At 40.3% G+C, this 20,775-nt stretch overlaps 1 protein-coding gene across 2 annotated transcripts in view; it reads left to right on the plus strand.

Annotated features, from left to right (window-relative positions):
* Window positions 1-20,775, plus strand: part of PTPRM (protein tyrosine phosphatase, receptor type, M) — a 921,068-nt gene that overhangs the window by 145,577 nt on the left and 754,716 nt on the right. For both annotated transcript variants that reach the window (XM_006891412.1, XM_006891411.1), the window contains exon 2: window positions 16,395-16,666. In XM_006891412.1, coding sequence (XP_006891474.1) covers window positions 16,395-16,666 — 272 coding nt within the window. The remainder of the gene's footprint in view (window positions 1-16,394; window positions 16,667-20,775) is intronic.

Consider the following 20,775-nt stretch of genomic DNA (forward strand, 5'->3'; position numbering starts at 1 on the left):
TCCATACACAAAAACCAATGCAAGGTGGATCATGGACCTAGGACTAAATCCAAGGGCTATAAATGTCATTAAAGAAAAGCTTGGAAAAAGTCTAGACGTTCTATACCACATCATAAATTGTCTTCCAAGCATTCTGAAAAATCTATAACCAGGAGAGGATAAAATAGATGAATGGGACCTTCTAAGAATCAAATCCCTATGCACATCCAAAAACTTCTCCGACAGTATAAAATGGAAAGCCACAGACTGGGAAACAATATTTGGTAATGACATGCCAGATATGGGACTTATATCTAGAATTTATAGAATACTCTAGCACCACAACAAGATAAAGGTTAACAACCCAGTTGCAAAATGGGCACAGCATATGAACAGACACTTCACCAAAGAAGACATTCAGATGGCCAACAAACACATGAAGAAATGTTCGAAATCCCTAGCCCTAAGAGTGATGCAAATGAAAACAACTATGAGATATCATCTCACCCCAGTAAGAGTAGCAAAATTTAAGAGAACAGCACGCAACAAATGCTGGCAAGGTTGTGGAGAAACTAGAACCTTTATTCACTGTTGGTGGGAGTGTAAAATGGTGCAACCACTATGGAAGGGAGTATGGCACTTTCTCAAAAAAGTTGGAAATAGAAATACCATTTAACCCAGCAATTCCACTACTGGGAATATACCCCAAAGAAATTATAACCACCACCCAAGCAGATATATGCACACCATGTTTATTGTGGCTTTTTTCACAATAGCAAAGAGTTGAAAACAACCTAAGTGCCCATCAACAAACGAATGGATTCAAAAGCTGTGGTATGGTCATAGAATACTATGCTGCATTGAAAAATAAGGAATCATGAAATATAAAAAATGGTGGCCCTAGAGGACATTATGCTGAGTGAAATTTCTCAGTCACAAAAGGACAGATACTGTATAGTTTCACTGTTGTAAAACAGGGCTGACATTGGGGTTGGGGGGAGACTGAGAAAGACAGGATATATTATGTATATTGTGTTGAAACAGATGAGGGAGAAAACTGTTTAAAAGGGACATATGATTAGGTATTATTGTCATGATAGGAGTCCATAATGAAGGTTGCATAGTGATGTTGACTTGGGGGGAGGGATTGTGTAACAGTGAAAGAATTTTTCTTTTACTCTTCAAAACGAAGGCTGCATCGTCAAGTGGACTTGGGCGAAAGGATTATATAACAATGAAAGATTTTTTTTTTTTACTTTTCAAAGAGAAGAGCAAACTGGGGCGGGGGAGATTCTCTGTAAACTTTCATTAAAATTAATAAAAAATATACAAAAATTGTAAGCTTATATTGTGATGGCTTGTGTCATTCGATATTTAGAAAAACGACAGACTAGTTTCTAAAGATGTCAATCAATAAAGCTGATGTATGGGAAATTAAACAATCTCTTTAAGAACATTCTAAGTAGTCTACCTGTCACTTGATTATTGTAGCTTGTTTCCTGAGATATTGTCATTAGTGTCTATCTTAAAATAGTTATAGAGTAGTATTTGCTCTTTACTTATAAATTACAAAGCACTCACATAGAGTTTTCACCTCAGTCATTTAGCCATTGCAAATGTCATCATCATGAGAGGAGAGCCCACTGTTCATCCACAAGAAGCTCTCGGTTCCTCCTCTTCCCAGGACCCTGCCGTGGCCTCTTTTGCTCATCTGAGACCTGTCTCAAAATTAATTTTGAGTAAATGCTGATAAACTTAAGAGGATCTGATTTGTCAATTCTATTATTTTTAAATTTTTTTTTCTGTGCTGCATGGAAAAAAAAGATTTATGTTTATATAAAACTATCAACTTGCGGCTTGAGGAATTCAATAACATTTTATTATTGGTAATTTTCAGAATGTTGTACCCACAATGGGTGCTCAAGTAAAGTCTATCATGTCTAAAAATGTGAGTAGTTAAGGTGAAAGAGTATATTTTGATCAGTTCAGTAGTTGTATGAATAATATAAACACCAGTTACATTATGCTGGTAAATCACCACATTTACAACTGAGCATCTTTTAGGTATTTAAATAGAAATATCTTGAGCCAAATATTTTAAGTTCCTTTCCAGTATGATGAAAGCTTCCCTCTGTGTTGCTGTGGAGTTGTGGGGAGGAAGGTGCCCTGGGCACTCTGTGGCCTGACCCTAGAGTGTTGTTCTGTGCAGCCACAACACTGATGTCACCCCAGGGGACAAGACTATGCCTACAGACTTAGGCTGTACTTTATGGAAACGTCTCTAGTAGAAGGGTTGTGACAAAATGAGTGGAGCAGGAGAAAGCAAATGGCTTTGCCTCATAATTGTTGTGAATCCACCAGAAAGGCAGGCAGAGCAGGTGTGTAGGGAAACCTGGCACTGGGGAACATGGAGAATGCTTTTAATAAAGTTTTATTCTTTAGGGGTTGCCCTCGATTGACCTTGCTTGTACTGAGTGGATCTTTAAAAGGTACCTTGAGGAGGCAGGAGCTCTGAGAGGAAATGGGGCATCTGATAGCAGAAAGGGAACAGCAATGGAACTGTGGAGACAGCAGCTTCATCAGACTTAAGTGGGTGCTAATAAGTATTTTTAAAATGATGGTGGCACCTTCCCTGCAGAGCCTTTGTTCACTCTGAGCTTTGCTCCCTGAGTTCATTGATTTCTCCACAGGCTTTCATCTTCCCTGTTTCATGAGAACTGATGTTGCTTAATATCCTCCAAGAGACTTATTCTTTAGGAAGATTGTTAATTCTGGGCTGAGGGAGCAGGAGTGGGTTCATCCTCATACTTGATATTTCCTCTCTTACTGAGAAAGCAGAACACAGTTTAGGTCTTTCTGGTTTGCACTGTTGGGGAGGAGATGGGATATAGTCTGAAAGTAATGTTTCAAAGCAAAGGTTTCTTTCCATTAGTGGCTGTGAGATCAATTGTAAGTTGCAAACAGCAACCAACTTACTTATTTTTTAAAATAAGGACAGAGTAGAAAATAGGAATGCAGTATGCTTGCACACACAGTAAGTGTCATAGTAATGCAGGTCAGTTAAAAAAAAAATTTCCCCCATGAAGGAATCTCAGTGTAAATGTAAATGTTCATATGATAGCATGCCCCAAGCACAGGCACACACAGGCTTGCAGGGTAAAATATACTATATTCTGTGACACAGTGGGTAAGTGCTGAATTGCTGCTGGGAGGCTAGCAGTTCAAATCTACCAACTGCTTCATCGGAGAAATGTACGACATGCATCCATGGACTGTGGTCCTGGAAACCCTGTGGGTGGTTCTCTTTTATCCTGTATAAGTTTTGTGAGTTCTGTGGGGTTTGGGGGTTTTCTTTTGTTGATAGGAGAGAATTGTTTTTGGCAGCTGAATTATGGTCATAAAAGTCTGATAGCACTGTCCTGGTGGCTTCAAGGTGAAGAGTACAACTTCGCTGTCAGAACCACTTACAGTACATGATGTACTTACAGTGCAGATGTCCTCACTGCTGTGTGGTCAAAGGAGACAGAGAAATGAAGGGCCTGGCCTGGGCACATTGGCACCTGTGTCCTTTACACTCCTCATGAATGTCTAGACTATGTGATGCTGGAGTCTTTTCACCTCTTCTGTCTTAAGCCATCGCTTTCCACGGTGTGACATTGTGGGGCTGCTGTCCAGGTACAGGACTGCCCTGCATTTTCTCTGCTTGTCTGTATGCATTTTCCTCTCCGCTCACCCACTGTATTCTTCGACCACTGTTTTTATATCCAAAGGCAAGCTGTATATATTGTTTTTATGAATCAGGGTGAAGTCTCTCTCAGGGAGGAGTGATAGGGAATGGCAAAGGACACACTGACAAAGGAGATTAATCAGAACTGGCTTTGACAAGCACTGTTGTGACAAATGGACGATTAAAACAGGCTTTCAAGCGGGGGGGGGGAGAAGAACAAACTTGGGAGGAGGACAGAGAAAATAGTGCAACAATGAATGGATGAAAACCCAAAATCTCTGTAAATGTTCATTAAAATTAATAACATTTTTAAAAAAATCTCATGCCATTGATTTACTTAAATTTGTGTCTCTGTCTTCCTCTTCTCTTTTTGAGGAAGCATGAATACATGGATCCTAGGCCGCTTTAAATCAGTATATAGTGTGTCTCCAGAGCTCTTCAAAGGTGATCTGTTGCTGGTTAGTGAAAAGAATCATGCACACCAAGGAAGAGTTTAAAAATAGTCACAGAAAGTTGACAGAGTCATATATTTATTGATACTATGAAATTTAGACTTGAAACTTATATTTCTTTTAAAATGCAAGCCCAAATATGTTATTTCAATAAATAAAGACTATAATCTCGTGGCCTTGTCAGTAGGGAGCAGCACTGCTAGCCCCAGGTGGACACCTCTCTGGAGGTTGGAAGCCACAGGCTGCTCTGAGGGAGAACGAGAGGAGTCTCCTCCCACATGACTTAAAGCTTCTGCAATCCTGCTGGAGGGTCAGCTCTGGGCTGCTTCCAACTTGATGGCAATATGTATGTGTGTTTTTATTAATTCAGTTTATTGTATAGTGTCTGTGTTTAGTTTTAAATATAGTGGAAATAATTAAACAAGCAAAACAAAAACTGTCCTTTATCACAGATAATTTGAGAAGCAGTGCTCTAGATAATTCAGACCGAAGCCTTAAAAACTCACTGCAATGCATTCAGAAGCTCAGAGTGAATTTGAACCTCAAGACATGCACAGCTTTGGGTTAATGGTGCACATTGAATTCATGCTTGGGTTTTTTTCTAAATAGAGCAGAAACAGCCTAATAGCCATGTCAGCCAGGGTCAGAATTCATGTCAGCAGTGATGGAGTAGGGAAGTTTTCATGTAGCTTTTGGATGTGAGAGACCCAGAGATTTGACGGTATGGACCTAGATGGAAAAAGAAAGATGAGTCTGCCGAAGGGAAGAGACAGCAACCTGTGTGTTTTGTATAAAACGAAGGCACTTAGAAATGAATTTTACAATGACTTTAAAGCTCATAAAATCTGCATCTCTGTCAGCTGAAGATTTAATAAGGCACAATTCTCTCTCCCTTGTTTGTAGCAGAGAACATTCTCTCTTTTTTCTTGTTTGTACCCAATTTCTCAAATATGGAAAGAGAATCTGGAGCTTCTACTGTAAACTGATACAAATTCTAATGATGGGTTCGAAAGAAATAACTAATTACATGTGGTTGTTACTGCTCTCACAAACAATGATGGGAAATATTCGAATCAAAAGCATTTACCAGTAGATATGAATAAGCTAAATTTAATTCACCCAAGGATTCAAGAATGTGGATGTTGCTTATTCTCCTGAGAGTTTTTTTTTTTCGTGAGGGAAACCAAAATAATTATTCTTAAAAACCTTCTAAGTCTGCATGCAAAGACTGCCCCTTTGGAAGCCTGTGAACTTTGCTTTGTTGCTATCTTCCATGTCATACTTACTGTGCTGCTAACTCAAGGCTTCTTTATTATCTGAGCACAAACAGAATTTCTGTGCTAATTTGCGTTATGGTTTCTCTTATTTATTTTCCCAGTTGGAGTGCTTTTGTAGGGGAAAAAATGAATAAGGCAGTAGCTATAGAGGGAAACTCAGTTACTCTTGGAAAATACATTTCCTCACAGTCAAAGCATTAAAGTGGAAGGTGGAAATTACACTTTTAGTCATATAGGGCTGTTTTGTTGGTTTGTTTGTTCTTTTTTGTAAAACAGACTTTATACTCTAAAATTGAGTATAAATGCTTTGAGCTTTATAAAAATTGGTTGTTAGACTGACTTTATAATCATGGCAAATAGGTGATAAATTAAAACAATTCAAAAGTTCCTCACATTATTGCTTTTTCTGTGAATTTATCCCAGAGTTTAGGGTGACTACACTATGCAAACCATAACTGTTCAATACTTTCCTTCATAAATTCATTGTAAAACAAAAGTGCAGCATTCATCTTCTACTTTTTTTAGAACAAATTTCAGCTGCAAGTTTTAGTGCAAATTTCAGTGGCAAGAGGCTGTGCTGCAATCCCAAAGGCATGCAGTTTGAGGCCACCAGCTACTCTTCTGAAGAAGGTTGGGAAATCTCCTATGCAATTGATTGCCTCTGAAAACCCATTGGACACCCTGAAACCTATAGCGTCCCTTTTCAGCAGGAAGTAGCTAAGAGAATACGCCGTCCCCTTTTCCTTATGAATCAGGGTGAAGTCTCTCTCAGGGAGGAGTGATAGGGAAGAGCAAAGGACACACTGACAAAGGAGATTAATCAGAACTGGCTTTGACAAGCACTGTGGCAATGGGACAGTTAAAACAGACTTTCAAGGGGGAATAAAAAAAGAGGAACGAACTGGGGGGGAGGGTAGAGAAAATAGTGCAACAATGAATGAATGGAAACCCAAAATCTCTATAAATGTTCATTAAAATTAATAAAATTTAATTGAAAAAAAAACCCCATTGGAGTGTCAGCTGTGGGCCAGTTTCAACTCTATGATACACAACAACAACAACAACAACAAAACCCCTTTATAACAAGGGACTTTGGTGGCACAGTGGTTAAGCAAATGCCAGGCCGCTAGCTGGTTTAAACCTGTCCATTTGGCACCATGGACAGTGAGCTCCTCCTGTTAAGATTAAAACTCAAAAATTCATTATAGTCAAGTCAGAACTGATTCGTACCTGGCCATCTGAGGCTGGAAATGGTGAGGAAGGAGATTGCCCATCTTTTCACAACTGAGCCAGCTATTGTTGTTGTTGATTGCCATCGAGTTGGGCACAACTCATAGCTACTCTATGAACAAAAGACCTAATGCCTTTCCATAACTATCGTCATTTCTCCAAGTTCATAGAGTTTCCAGAGGCATGTAGTTTAGGAAGTAGATGCCACTCCTGCTTCCAAACCAGTTTTAAAACTGGGAGCTTCACCAAACACTCTCCACATTGGGAAACCACTATGCTATTTGATACCCCAGTGACACAAGGGTCCACCCAGTTACTTCATACTACATATTGACAAAGAGTGATGTACAAAGTAGAAGAGTGTTCCTCCAGATAAAACAGCACTAGTTTCACTTAGCAGTGGTTAAGTGTCGTCAGGTTGAATACAACTCAGAGCAAATTTTGCACAAAAGACCTGAACTGTAACTAACATTATTTCTGTATAGAATTCTGTTCTATAACTACCATCATTTCTGTACATTTGTAGAGTTTAGAGAGTGTGTAGAGTCTCCAGATGCATCTAGTTTAGAAAGTAGAAACCACTCCTGATTTTCAGCATAAATCAATCTGGAAGCTCATCCGAACACTGTACATAATGGGTAACCATTGTAGTATTTGACAAGACTGTGGAAAAGTTTGCAGCATCACAGCAACACTAAGTAGTGTTCAGTTCAGCAAATAAATAGAAGATTGCTGTGTCATTCAAGGAATACTAATTCAAAAGTTAATATATTTATTTTAAAACCATGCCTTAAATCATGTCTTTAAAGCCACACCTTTGATCAGACCTTCACCGTAGGCAAAGGCCCAAGGACACCTGCACATGGAAGGAAAAAGAGCAATAATACACATCAAACACAACCTCAAAGAAACACGACCCCAAAAACTTCCCTTTACTTGCCCATCAGGACTGCCATCCCAAAGCAGCAAAAAGCCAAACTCCCAGAGTGGAGTCTTCCAGGCCTCTGCCAGCAGTCCCTTCCTCTCCCCTTGTGGGATTTTAAAGCCACACCTTTGACCAGACTTCCACCCTTGGCAAAGGCTCAAGGACAGAGATTCACATAACCAGAGGCCTTAAATTGGCCTTTGGATTAGCAGCCAGCTCCCTATGAACCAGAACCCCCTCGTGCCAAGATCGTAGCCTAGAAAAATCTACTTTCTGCCAGTTCTGCTGTCATATGGGATTGTTATGAGTTAAAATCTATCCCAAGAACAGCATGCTTCAGAACCGTGGCCACACCAGGCTCGGTACACAGTGCACTGCAGTGCTAATCTTATGGTGGCTCTTCTCTGGAGGTTCAAACCTACCAGTGGCTCTGAGAGAGAAAGGTGGACATTCTTCTCCTGTTCACTTTGTTTTTGTTGTGTACTTTTGAGTCAGAACTATCTCATAGCTAGCCTCTAGTGGACTTTCAGAAACAGTTAACCCCATGGGAGGAAATTTTCAATCTTTCTCCTAAGGAGCAGTTAGTGGATTTAAACCTTGTGCCTTTGGGTTGACAGCACAGTTTGTTTTTTTTTTTAAATTTTATTTTTGTTTTATTATTTTGTGTGTGTGTGTACCGTCAAATCAGATCTGACTGGTACAGGAGGAGGACATTGCCCCTCCTTCTCCAGCAGAGCATTTGATGGACTTGAACCACGTGCCTCTGGGATTGCAGTCAGCTTTTTGCCACTAGGCCACCAGAACTCCCCAACAGCACAGGTCTTGACTAGGTCACCATTACTCCCTGGTGTTTTACAGTCTTTGTGCTTTACAGACTCCAGAAATCTAACAGTGAGTTGATTCTGACTCAATTATAATGAGATTAAGCCTGGGGTGGGTGAGACAGGGATATTTCTCAAACTAAAAACAAAAGGGGGAAAAAAAAACCCCAAAACCCCAAACATAAAAACAATCAAAAACTTCAATATGTTGTTGCTGTTTGGTGCCGTTGAGTCATAGATGACTCATAGCCACCCTATGAATGAAAGGCCTGAGCACTGTTCATAGAGTTTCCTGAGGCAAGCCATTTCGAAAGTGGATGCCACTCCTGCTCCAGGCTTGTTTCAGTCGGGAAGCTCCAGCAAACACTGTCCAACGTGAGTAACCGTTACCACATTTGGCACATCAGTGTCACAGCTCAGTGTCACTTAAATATAGGAGCAAGACTATTTGAGCTAAATGCTTTGCATTAATTAGTTACTAATGTTGCTCACTTACTAATGTTGCTCACTTATAGAAAAAAACTTGAAAACTACCATTTAGATGTTAAATGCCACCAGGAGAATTGTGAAGCTCAGAGGGATCGATGCAAAGATAGATGGTAAAAAATGACAGGCAATATAGTGATGCCACTCTTTTGGAAAGAGGGAGGAGGAAAAGTAATTATATTTACAGTCATTAAACTTAACTGAGCTGGCACTGCTAAATACTTTTATAGGCATTCAGCAAAATTGTGGCACCTCTTAGAACTGACAGTTCAGACTGAAGTGGAGAAAAAGACTGCTCATGGCAGCATGAATGATTGCGGGTTCAAGTCCATGAAGAGATACTTCAGAAGAAAGGCCTGGCGCTCTACTGCTGGAAAGTCACTGACATTGCTGTGGAACTCAGTCCTCTTATGCATATAAGGGTTTACAGTAACTCAGGATCAGCTTGACATTGACAGTGCTGTGGGACTCAGTCCTTTTAACACACAGGAGGGTTTGCAGCGATTCAGGATCAGGTTAGTATTGACAGTGCTGTGGGGCTTAGTCTTTTTTTTTCCTCTGGTGATTATGGTTAAGAATTTTATTATCAAAATTATTACATCTCTTGTGAAAGTTCAGATGTTACAGCAAGGTGTAAACACTCCACTTGAGAAAGAAGTGATAATTCTTCCCTTCCAAGAGTCCCTTCCCCCCCTACCCTCCCCACAAGAGTTCTGGTCTTGACAGCACCCTGCCCACACAGAGTGGCTGGGGTCTCTGCACGTGGGGCTTAGTCTTTTTACACACATGAGCGTTTGCAATGACTCAGGGTCAGGTTGGCACCTTTAAAGAAGGTTTTGTTTTTCTTTAAAGGGGAAATGCTGCAGGCATAATGTGTTTCAGTAAAGAGAAACTTTTCTTCAAGAGATACTATGTTTGTTGAAATCATCCTGGCGGCTAATGGTAAGTGGGTTTATTTGCCCTTTGGAGGAAAAGTAGTTTTTCCTGTGATGAAAGGGAAAGTGTAGACCAGTCACTTGCTGGGAAGTAAAATAATCTGGACCAGGAAGTGGGGTCACGTGTGTTCTCCTGCATAGCACATACATTCTATAGAAACCTACACTGATGGTGTAGTTATTGCCAATAGTAACAGACCTTGTGAAAAGTGGGAATGGGCTCGAGCAAGCAAAATCTGTGTGACTTCATAGCCTGAGAATCAGCACGAGCAGTCACCCTCCTAATAAAACCATGGCATCGCTAAGCTTCCTCTAGCACTGGTGTCCCTGGACCACTGGCTGAGCTGCTTCTTCCTGGATGGAGGTTCTTGAGGTCATTGGCTTCTTCTAGAGACCTCTTCCTGTGAATTTTGCAACTTGGATTTTACCTGAATGCCTCTAACTTTTTTGAGAATTTTTTTTTTTGCATTCTTAGTTGGCTCACAAAGTTGAGTGATGGCATTTTCTAGCAGCATGGAGCACAATAAGGTGAGGAACAGGAATCATATAAAGAGATGTTTCTTTTTGACATTTACTCAAGCTTGTAAGACAAACAATGTCTGTACATGGTCCTTTATTTATTATGCAAAGACAATTGACTGAGTGGATCATAACTTGCTATAGCTAACATTGAGAGGAATGTGAATCCCAGAACACTTAATTGTGCTCATGTACAACTTATACCTAGACCACAAGGCTGTTGTACAAATGGAGCAAGGGAACATTGGTATTGTTGTTGTTATGTGCCATCAGTTTGCCTGCAACTAATAGAGATCCCATGTACAACCGTCTTACATCCTGCTCTATCCTGTGCCAATATCACTGTCTCTGAAACACCTACCTTCATTAACCCAGTCACTGCATCAGTCAATCTCACTGAAGATCTTCCTCTCCTGCACTGTCCCTCCACCCTCCAAAGCATGACATCCCTCTCCAAGGACTAGTCCTTTCTTTCAACATGTCCAAAGTATGTCAGACAAAAGGAATATGAAACAGTTTAAAATTAGGAAAGGTGTGTGTCAGAATTGTATCCTCACTTCATAGATATCCAGGCTGCTGAGAAAATTATTTGAGAAAATGGACTCTATGAAGAAGAATGTGGCATCAAGATCAGAGAAAGACTTGTCGGAAACATTATGCAGATGACAGAACATTGGTTGCTAAAAGTGAGGAAGGCTTGAAATACTTGCTGCAGAAAATCAAAGAATACAGCCTTTAATATGAATTGCATTTCAGCATCAAGAATACAAAAGTTTTCACCACTAGACCAATATACAAAGTCATAATAGATGGAGAAGAGATTGAAACTGTCAATAATTTCATCTCATTTGGATTTTTTATCAATACACTTGGTACCAGCAGTCAGGAGATCAAGAGATATATCGCACTGGGAAAGTCTGCAGTTAGGAACCCCTAAATTACTGAGGAGCAGTGATATAAATTTTAAGACTAAGGTGTGATTGATTCAAGCCATAATCTTTTCAGTCACTTAGTATCCATCTGAGAGCTGAACAATAGATAAGAATGATAGAAAAATAATTGATACTTTAAGTTGTAGTATTGGAAAAGAGTACTCAATATCTGCTGAACTGCCAAAAAGAACAAACAGGTGTATCTGGAGAAAGTACAGCCAGAGTACTACTTAGAGGCAGATGACAAAGGTTTGGTTCAAATATTTGAGTTTATTGCTAGGAGAGGCTATTTCTTGGAGAGAGAGGCATCTTGCTCTGAAAGGTCCGTGATAGAAAAGATGGATTGACACATCAAGTGTGTCAGGGATGATGAGGATGGCACAGAATAGAACAGGATTCAGATCTGTGTTTCTGAGATAGTTATGAGTTGTATTCCACTCTTCAAAGCCTAACAATAACAAATAACAAGACTGTAAATAATACATCAGAAAAGTATAAGTAATAAATATTTTGCCATTTTATGTGGAAATAGCACAAAACACAGTGTTCTTGGCAGCTTAACTGAAGGATTTTGCTGATTCAGCAGTGACTTTATGGTGGTGACATGCCTCAGTCCCATCAGTGAGACTACCTTACTGGTGTCCTTTATGCTAGTGTTCCATAAAATAGTGTCCTGAATGATGGAATGTGGAGAAAAAAGCCTACATTTTATTAGATGCAGAAAAAGTATGATTTCCAACTCACAAATACTTGTTTCTTTGTTTAGATTTGTTGTAGATTCACTTACTCTCTACTTTCAAAGAACTTTTTGTGTTTTGTAGAATTAAGCTAACACAACTATTGTCACATATTCCCTTTTGTTGCCCTTCACTGTGTGTTAATATTTTTAAATTCATTCTGTGATTCAAATGTACAGGTATCACTTACTTATGGTTTGGCTGTGTTATATGAACCCAAATTCATTACTATAAAGTTTCCTGTGGCTCACAGTGACCGTCCTTCAGGTTTCTGAGGCTGTAAGTATTAGAAAGAAATAGGCAAAGAACTGGAATATGAAAATAAAAAGGACCGTACTCGCTCAGCATTTCTTAAGCTAAAGGAACTAAAGAACAAATTCAAACCTCAAGTTGCAGTACTTAAGGATGCCATGGGTAGAAAGAAGATAGAAGGAGTAAACAAAATCACTGAACCAAAAAGAGTTGGGTGACACAGAAGAATTTCAAGAAACAGCATATGATAAAGGTGCAGTAGTGAGGAAGGAGGACGTAAGTAGGCTGCTCTGAGGGACATGGCCAAAAATAAAGTCCCAGGAATTTATATAATACCATTTGACATATTTCAACAAAGAGATGCTTCCCTGGACAGGCTCATCAGGTTGTGGCAAGAAATCTGGAGGCCACGGACTGGAAGAGATCCATATTTATTCCTATTCCAAAAATAGATTACCCGACAGTGTGTGGAAATTATTGTACAATATAATTCCTATCGCACCTAAGCAAAATTCTGCTGAAGATTATCCAGAAAAGACTGAACAGTACATTTACAGAGAATGACCAGAAATACAAGCTGCACTTAGGATAGGTTGTGGCATTATAGATGTTATCTACATTGTCAGACGCATGTTGGTAGAAAGCAAAGAGTACAAGAGGGATACCTACCTGTGTTTTGTTGACTGTGCATTTGACTGTGTAGTCCACAACAAATTGTGGTTGATCTTGAGGAAAATGGGAATCTCAGAAAACCTATACTTGGACCACAAAGCAGTCCTTAGAACAGTGCAAGGAATAACTGCATGATTCTAAATCATGAATGGAGTACATCAGGAATGTGTCCTGTCTCCATACCTTTTCAGTGTATATGGTGAACAGATCGTTCTAGAGTCTGGGCTTTATTAAGAGAATGTAATATCAGGATTGGAGGAAGACTCATCAACAACCTATGTTATGCAGATAACACAACCTCACTTGCTGAAACTGAGGAAGATCTAAAGTATTTACTGCAGATGGTCAAGGATTGTAGTCTTCAATATGGATTGAAACTCAAAGATTCTCAACAGTGGGCCAATTGGCAGCACTAGGATCTATGTAGAACAGATTGAGGTTGTTTATAGTTACAGCTTTCTTAGCTCCACAGTCAACACTTTTGGCACCAGCAGTCAGGAAATCAAAAGGCAAACTGCATTAGGTAAATCTGCTGTCAAGGACCTTTCCAGAGTACTGAGAAGCAATGCTCTCCATCTAGATACTAAGGAGCACCTGATCCAGTCCATGGTCTATGCAATTACTTTCTTTGCATCAGAACTGGATAATTACTAAAGAGGATAGAAGAAGAATTGATCCCTTTTGAGTTGTAGTACTTGCCAAGAAAACAAATTGTTCTGTCTTAGGGTAAAACCAATTTTCTCCTTGGCGGCCAGCATTTTAAAGCTCTGTCTCATGTACTTTGGGCATGTGGCCAGGAGGGTCTGGTCCTTGGAGAATGACATCATGCTTGGAAGAGTGGAAGGACAGTGCAAGAGAGGAAGACCCCGAATGAGATGGATTAATACAGTCACTAGGGCACTGGGAGTAGGTATGTTGGAGTCAGTGCACCTGGTTCAGGACAGGGCAAGCTTCAGAGCTGTTGTGCATAGGGTTACTATGAATTGCAGGCAACTTGACAGCACCTAACAATGACAGTCCTTAAGGGAAGATAACTGCCTTTTTTTTTTCTTTCTTGTGATTTCAAGTTACTGAGATCAGGTGAGCCATGTGGAACATGCTGCACTGTGACAGCACCTTTGGGACCTCAAACAAAAACTAATCCACTGCCTTTGACTCTGTCCTGACTGCTGTAGCTCCTGTGCATCCTCTTTCTTGCAGAGCTGGAAATCTTGTATCCTGTGCATAACCTGGTGGATTTAAACCTTGACACCTTGGTTAGTAGGGCAACACCAGTGCTCCTCTTCTTTGTACAGGTGCATAATACTTACCTCCTGAGAGGCCGCTGTTTTCACATAACTACTGTGATTTTCCCTCACTGCTCCATGAAGGGGTGAGTTTCCTTCCAATATGCTCAAATGACATATAAAGCAGGGGCTTATTGGAGTGTGGCAGAATGAGTAATGGACTGGAAACTCAGAGGCTAAAAGTTCTGGGTTTACCACTAATTCATTCAAAAGCCCAGATAAATGCTTTTTCGTGTCTGCATGACCCAATTCCTATTTTTTGTAAATAGCATTTAACCCAGCTTATTGTACATGGTACTTGTGGTAGCAACCATACTTAAACATGTAATGTCTATCCCCTAATAAAAATCTCATTAGTTTGCAAATGGTACCCATATTTATATTTTTCATTTGGTTCTTAAGGTAACTCTTTGGGAAAGGTTCTTGTTTTAGAACTTAGGAAATTGTGGGTTTTGACACAATAAGAACTCCATGAACTTTCGCATATTGTGTTGCATGTGTGTGAATACATGTGGATATTTACCAAAATATCCACATACCCCCTTGAGAGTGATGGCCCTAATTGGTGGTGACATAATATTATGTTGTTGTTGTTGTTAGGTCCCATTGAGTCAGACCAGCACTGTGGATTTTTGGTGGCAGTAAATTGTACAGGAAGAGGTTTCCCACCTTTCTCCTGTGGAACAGCTGGGGGACTGAAACTTTCACCTGTTTAGTTGGTAGTACAGCTCCTTGCCACTTGGCCATCAAAGCTCTCTCTGTTATAATACTACTTCTTGGGTGCCTGAGCCATCAGAGCTAGTCTCCTTCAAACACCTGCCATCCCTTAGCCCACATCATTCTGTCACATTCATTACTGGTTTAAAGAAAGCTAGTTGGATTCTTTCATTTCATCTTTGAAATGCACCCATTGTGGACCAATAGGCAACATCATGGTAGACACAGAAAAGATTGGATATGTCAGCAACTTCATTTTACTTGGATCCAAAGTCAGTATACTTGTGACCAGTAGTCAAGAGATCAGGAGACATATTTTACTGGGAGAGTTTGCAATAAGGGGCTTCTGCAAATTATTTAGGAGCGGTGATGTTAGTTTGAAGACAAAGGTATTCTTGATTCAGATAATGGGGTTTCCAATCACTTGCTATGCATCTGAGAGCTGGATAGTGAGAAAGGATGAAAGGAGAAGAATTGATGCCAGAAGAATTGAGTTGTGGTGTTGGAGTACTGAATACCCTGTCATAAGAATAAACTTAAGTTTTGGAGAAGGTGCAGCCAGAGTGCCCCTTGGAGATAAAGATAATGAAGCTTCATCTCACATGCTTTGGACAAGTTTCTAGGAGAGGCTATTCATTGGAAATGGACATGATACTTGGGGAAGTTGGAGGGGTGATGAAGGAGAGGAAATCCCTCAACCAGGTGGATTGACATAGTGAATAGAGAAGTGGGTTAGAGTGTGTCACATAGTGAGCATGGAACAGAATAGAACAGAGTTCATGTCTTTTGTTCATTGGGTCACTGTGAGCGGTATTTGATTCACTGTCACTTAACAACAATAACAACAGCAACTCCGTAGAATCAATTAGCTGATGCAGATGATCTCCATCTTTATAGAAGTGGTTACCAGACTGGACAGTTACAGTCTAGATGTGTCTGTTATTTGGAGTTCTTAGGAGACACAAATGGTTAAACAATCAGTTACTAAAAGAAACATGTAGGTTCAGGTGCATACAGATACTTCTCAGAAGAAAGATGTACTAGACTACTTCACAAAAGTGAGCTAAAAAAGACTTAAGTGCACAGTTCTGCTCTGTCACACCTTGGAACACTATGGGTAGAGTCTACTTGCTAGATCTGCTTAAAATAGCTGCTGGCCTCCACAGCACAGACCAAAGAACATCGCTGTATTTCTGTGATTTAGGAGACTAATTATAGAAACATCTTGACAAATTTCCAGCCTCTGGAGCGTTTGAGGACATTTTTTATTTTGGAGATAGAGATGTACAGAATGTATGACAGAGAGGAGAAGGAGTGGGACTTGTAACGCTTAAGTGCTTCCTGTATGTGTGATAGCTGTCCCCACACCTGTAAATGAAGGTAGCTTTTCAGGCTCTGCAGAAAGTGATGTTTTCAGTTCTCACTCTCTCTTGCTTTATATCCACAGGCTCTTTCATGCTGGTGAACACATCTGGTAGACCTGAGGGACAGAAGGCTCATCTCTTTCTACCTCAGTTGAAAGAAAATGACACCCACTGCATCGATTTTCATTATTTTGTGTCCAGCAAAAGTACTTCTGCTCCTGGATTACTCAATGTCTACGTCAAGGTCAATAATGGGCCTTTGGGAAATCCCATCTGGAATGTCACTGGAGACCCGACACGCACATGGCACAGGGCCGAGCTGGCAATTAGTACTTTTTGGCCAAACTTTTATCAGGTACACCTTTTATTTTCATTTCCTGTATTGAGACAGCCTCTTACTTTAAAAGTATGCCTTGCTTTTGTGTTAACATAATCAGAAATTGTGTAACAAGTACTGTATTTGTATGTTTGCATAGGAAAAGCCCCTGTTTTTGAAAGGAAGTGTCTTAAGGCTTTGTTTGTGGTTATTCCATTATGCAAAATGAAGACAAGATATAATTCAAATGTGTTTATTCTCTTACAGTTGACTTTAAGAAAATAAAAGCAGTGACTTGCAATGAGAAATAAGTGCTTTCTCCAATGATATTTTGCTTCCTGTGTTAAGTGAGATACATCAGATCCAGGGAGATGTAGCCACTGGTTAAGAAGCAGCAACTCCTTTTTTGTGAATTGGTCTGAGGAGTGACTCATTAAAGATAGAGTGTTGTGGAAATTAGGTAGTGAGATGAGTGCCTGGATCCCACCATATGAGGCATGGAGAGAAAAAGCTATTTCTTGATAGAGATACAGAGAAAGAGCTAGGAATGAAAAGAGAGAGAAATAGAGTGAGAGAGAACAGAAACGTAATGAGACTGAAAAATCTCAAGGAAATTATTTTCAGGCTTAGAGTCTCGCAGGTCTCAGGGTAGAAGGGGCTGGCAAGTCCTGAGACCACGAGTCAGATATCAAGCTGAGGCCTCTCCTCACCTGTGTAGCTGCAGCTGATCAGGGACCCAAGATCAGCAGATCATATGGCAGGCTGCTGTTTGTGGAGGTTGACAGGTCTGTGAGTGGCAAATGGTATAACTGACTGCTGGCTCAAGTCCAGAGGACTGAAGATTGGAGGGTGATGCACTAGATACAGGATTTAGATGGAGCAGAGCAGGAGAGAGCTTTCTAAGAATGTCCATATATATTGAATTCAGGACTCACCTCTGAGGAAATAACCTTTAAAATGGTTGCTCATTCATAGGAACGCTGATCATGGAAGAGATTACATTTTATTAGAGCTCATAGAGATGAGTGCATCCTAACTGCCGACCAGAGAGTCATGGGCAACCATTACTCAACCTTAACCATTACTTGTGTGTGCATATAATATATACACACGTGTGTGTGTGTGTGTGTGTGTGTGTGTGTGTGTATGTGTGTGTGAGTGAGAGAGAGGTACCATCGAGTTGGAACTGACCCATAGCTGGCCCTACAATGGATTTTCAGAGGCAGCAAATCACATGGTATGAGTTTGCCCATCTTTCTCCTGTCAACTTTTGGATTTGAACCATGTGCCTTCAGGATAGCAGCACAATTTCCTACTAGTAGGCCACCAGAGCTTATGAAGTATGCACATATGTGTATATAATGTGTACCTACATATGTACTCCGTGTGTGTATAAAAACCGTCAGGCAGATTTTCAGAGGCTGTAATTATATGGAAGAAGAATGCCCATCTTTCTTCCACAGGCAGCTGGTGGATTGACCTGCTAGAGATGTATACCATTCAGTTTACAGCACACCTGCTGGGGCCCACACCACCACAAGATAAAATCTTAAATATATATGTAAAATGGGTATCTCTTTAGCTTTTGTGATGACAGTGACTTGAATTGTTGTCTTGAATCCATCTACTATATTTAGAATTTTCTTCAGTGAAAAAAAAAAGTACTACTTTCATTTGTTAGTGAAAACTAGTTTTTCCTGTAGAGGTTTCATGAACAGCCTTCTTCAATAAATATTTTGGTAACTAACAGGTGATATAAGGTAGAAATATGTCCTCAGGGGCCAGTTTTCTCCTTCTTTGGATTAAAAAGCTGACAGAGAAGTATATTTAGCTAAGCGAGATTTCCTAAGGTTTATATATGATAGCCTAGGCTAAGAGACTTGCATTAACCAGCCTCTTTTGGGGGAGACATTCCATATGCTGGAAGCTGGCCCCATGGAGCTGGACACTCTTCCTTGGCCTCCAGGTGTCCACTGGTTGAGGCCAGTTGGGTGCCCTCCAGGACAACGTTAGAAAGTGTCTCCTGCTCCTTGGCAACCTGTCTTCCCTTTGGCTTTACAAGTTTGGGTGTGGGCTGTCAGGATACTCAGAGCTTTACAGAGGATGCTTTACTCAGGATACTTTACAGAGCTGCAATACATCGGTGCATTACTGACACTAGCAACAATCCAAAAAGAATTAAAAAACTCTAATCAATGCCTCCAAATTGGAACCTACTCATTGCTGAAACTCCAGTGCTTTTTAAGGAAAAAAGGAGGAGATGGCACATCTTTCTCTTACGGAGTAGCTGGTGGATTTGAACCTACAGAGCTTCCACCTTTGCAGCACAGAAAACCAGGGACTCTGCCACCAGAGCTTCCTTAATACAGATAAATACTTTTTATTTTACATTCTACAAAGTGTTTTAAAGTAATGACTTAATTTATAGCCATTTTAGGACACGGTACTTTTAAAAGGAATAATGGAACTGCATTGGAAGTATGTTGGGCCTTTGTTGTATTCTGTAAATTCATACTTTCTTGATCTCTCTTGGATAAAGTATTTTGTATTCTCAGCTGTCAAGATCTGATCCAGCTCCCCAGCCCTCCACTTCCCACTGTGATCTCTTTCACATTACTGAGTAGTGCATGATTTACCAATTAAATTAGAACTTAATTCTCATTATAGCTTTTTGGTTCACTTCTGGGTTTATTGCTTCACTGGGTGATTCATTATGAATAGCTTCGTACTTGGAGTTTAGAGGTAGATTTATAGAAAGTCTTTAATGCAGTGCTTCTAAATGCTTAAGGACCTAGTGGTCAGGGTTTGTGAAGGGTCTGAACCTATTGAATGTGAGCTTATTCTTTAATTCTAAACACTATAGGCAGGCACTCACCTTTACAGTTTCAAAGGCACAATTAAGGTGGGCATTCACTTATTTCCTCTTCATTTTCTAGGCAATAAAGATGCTGGACTCATTATCCTGATAGTAATATAAGCTGTAAGGTAGATAGTATATTGTAGATGATACAAGAGAGATGCCAGCAGAGGCCTCTAAATGCTGAGCCTTCAGCCATAACTTTTGCTGTGAGACTTGGATGCGTCCCAGTTGGGATGAAAGGGATGAGTGGACTTTGCCATCCAGCTACTGTATTGTCAGGGAAGAAGGAAACACCTCTTATATCCCACTTCATAACTGACTCAAGGTGTCATTGTAACTGGAAATGGTCAGAAAAACATGTAGTCACTGCGCAGTGAGCACATCATCCAGTGGGTGATTTGTCCAGACTCTCCCTCATGCCCAGCTGGTGCCAGCACACCCTCCCTGAGGACATGACACCTCTGTTCTGATGCTCATAGAAACGTCAACTGTGAATGAGCACATTTGCTTCAGAGTTAATTTTCCCACGTAGATTTTTCTATGGGGAGCTCTTTGCTGCCCTGAGGATTGTTTTTTCTAATTTGAAAATATATTTTTAAAAGCTTGTCTTGTCATATCTATGCCTGCATGTGTCCCATCTTGGGAATGTGATTCATAGAAAGCAGCTCCACATGTTCCATTCTAAGCCCATGGATCAGGTGGTTTTGATGCCCCTGGGTGTTGAAGATTGTTAAGTGCTCAGGTACTAATCAAAAGGCTCATTTGCGGAGTCCACTCACGGTGTCTTGGAAGAAAGGCTGGATGATCTGCTTTCAAACATCTGCCCTTCAAGCCTGTAGGGCACATTTCTCTCTTGTGATATATATCACTGAATTGGTGTCGGCTGGCTTTGGGGAAGATGGTACCTGAGTCTGTTGATGAAGAGCAAGGTAATAGACCAAGAATCTCTACAGGAGGTGGGGCCCTTGGGCTTCCTTTGTCAGCAGCCAGAGCTCCCTTAAATTACCTATGCATTATGCTTTATTCTTTTAAGTTACAGGACACATTATTAATCTCGAAGAAAATAGTATAAAGTTAATGTGTTATATGTATATTGTTGTAGGTATTATGTACCACCAAGTCAGAACCAACCCCTAGCTTACCCTGCAGTGAGTTTTTAGAGTTTGTAAATTGCACAAGACGAGATTGCATATCCTTTCCTACGATAGACATATTTGTTGTTGTTGTTGTTGTTATGTGCTGTCGAGTCACCTGCAACTCATAGTGACCCTATGTACAACAGCCCTAA

Source organism: Elephantulus edwardii, unplaced genomic scaffold (genome assembly GCF_000299155.1).
Source record: "Elephantulus edwardii isolate Elephantulus edwardi_28Jun2011 unplaced genomic scaffold, EleEdw1.0 scaffold00097, whole genome shotgun sequence".
Classification (NCBI taxonomy): domain Eukaryota; kingdom Metazoa; phylum Chordata; class Mammalia; order Macroscelidea; family Macroscelididae; genus Elephantulus; species Elephantulus edwardii.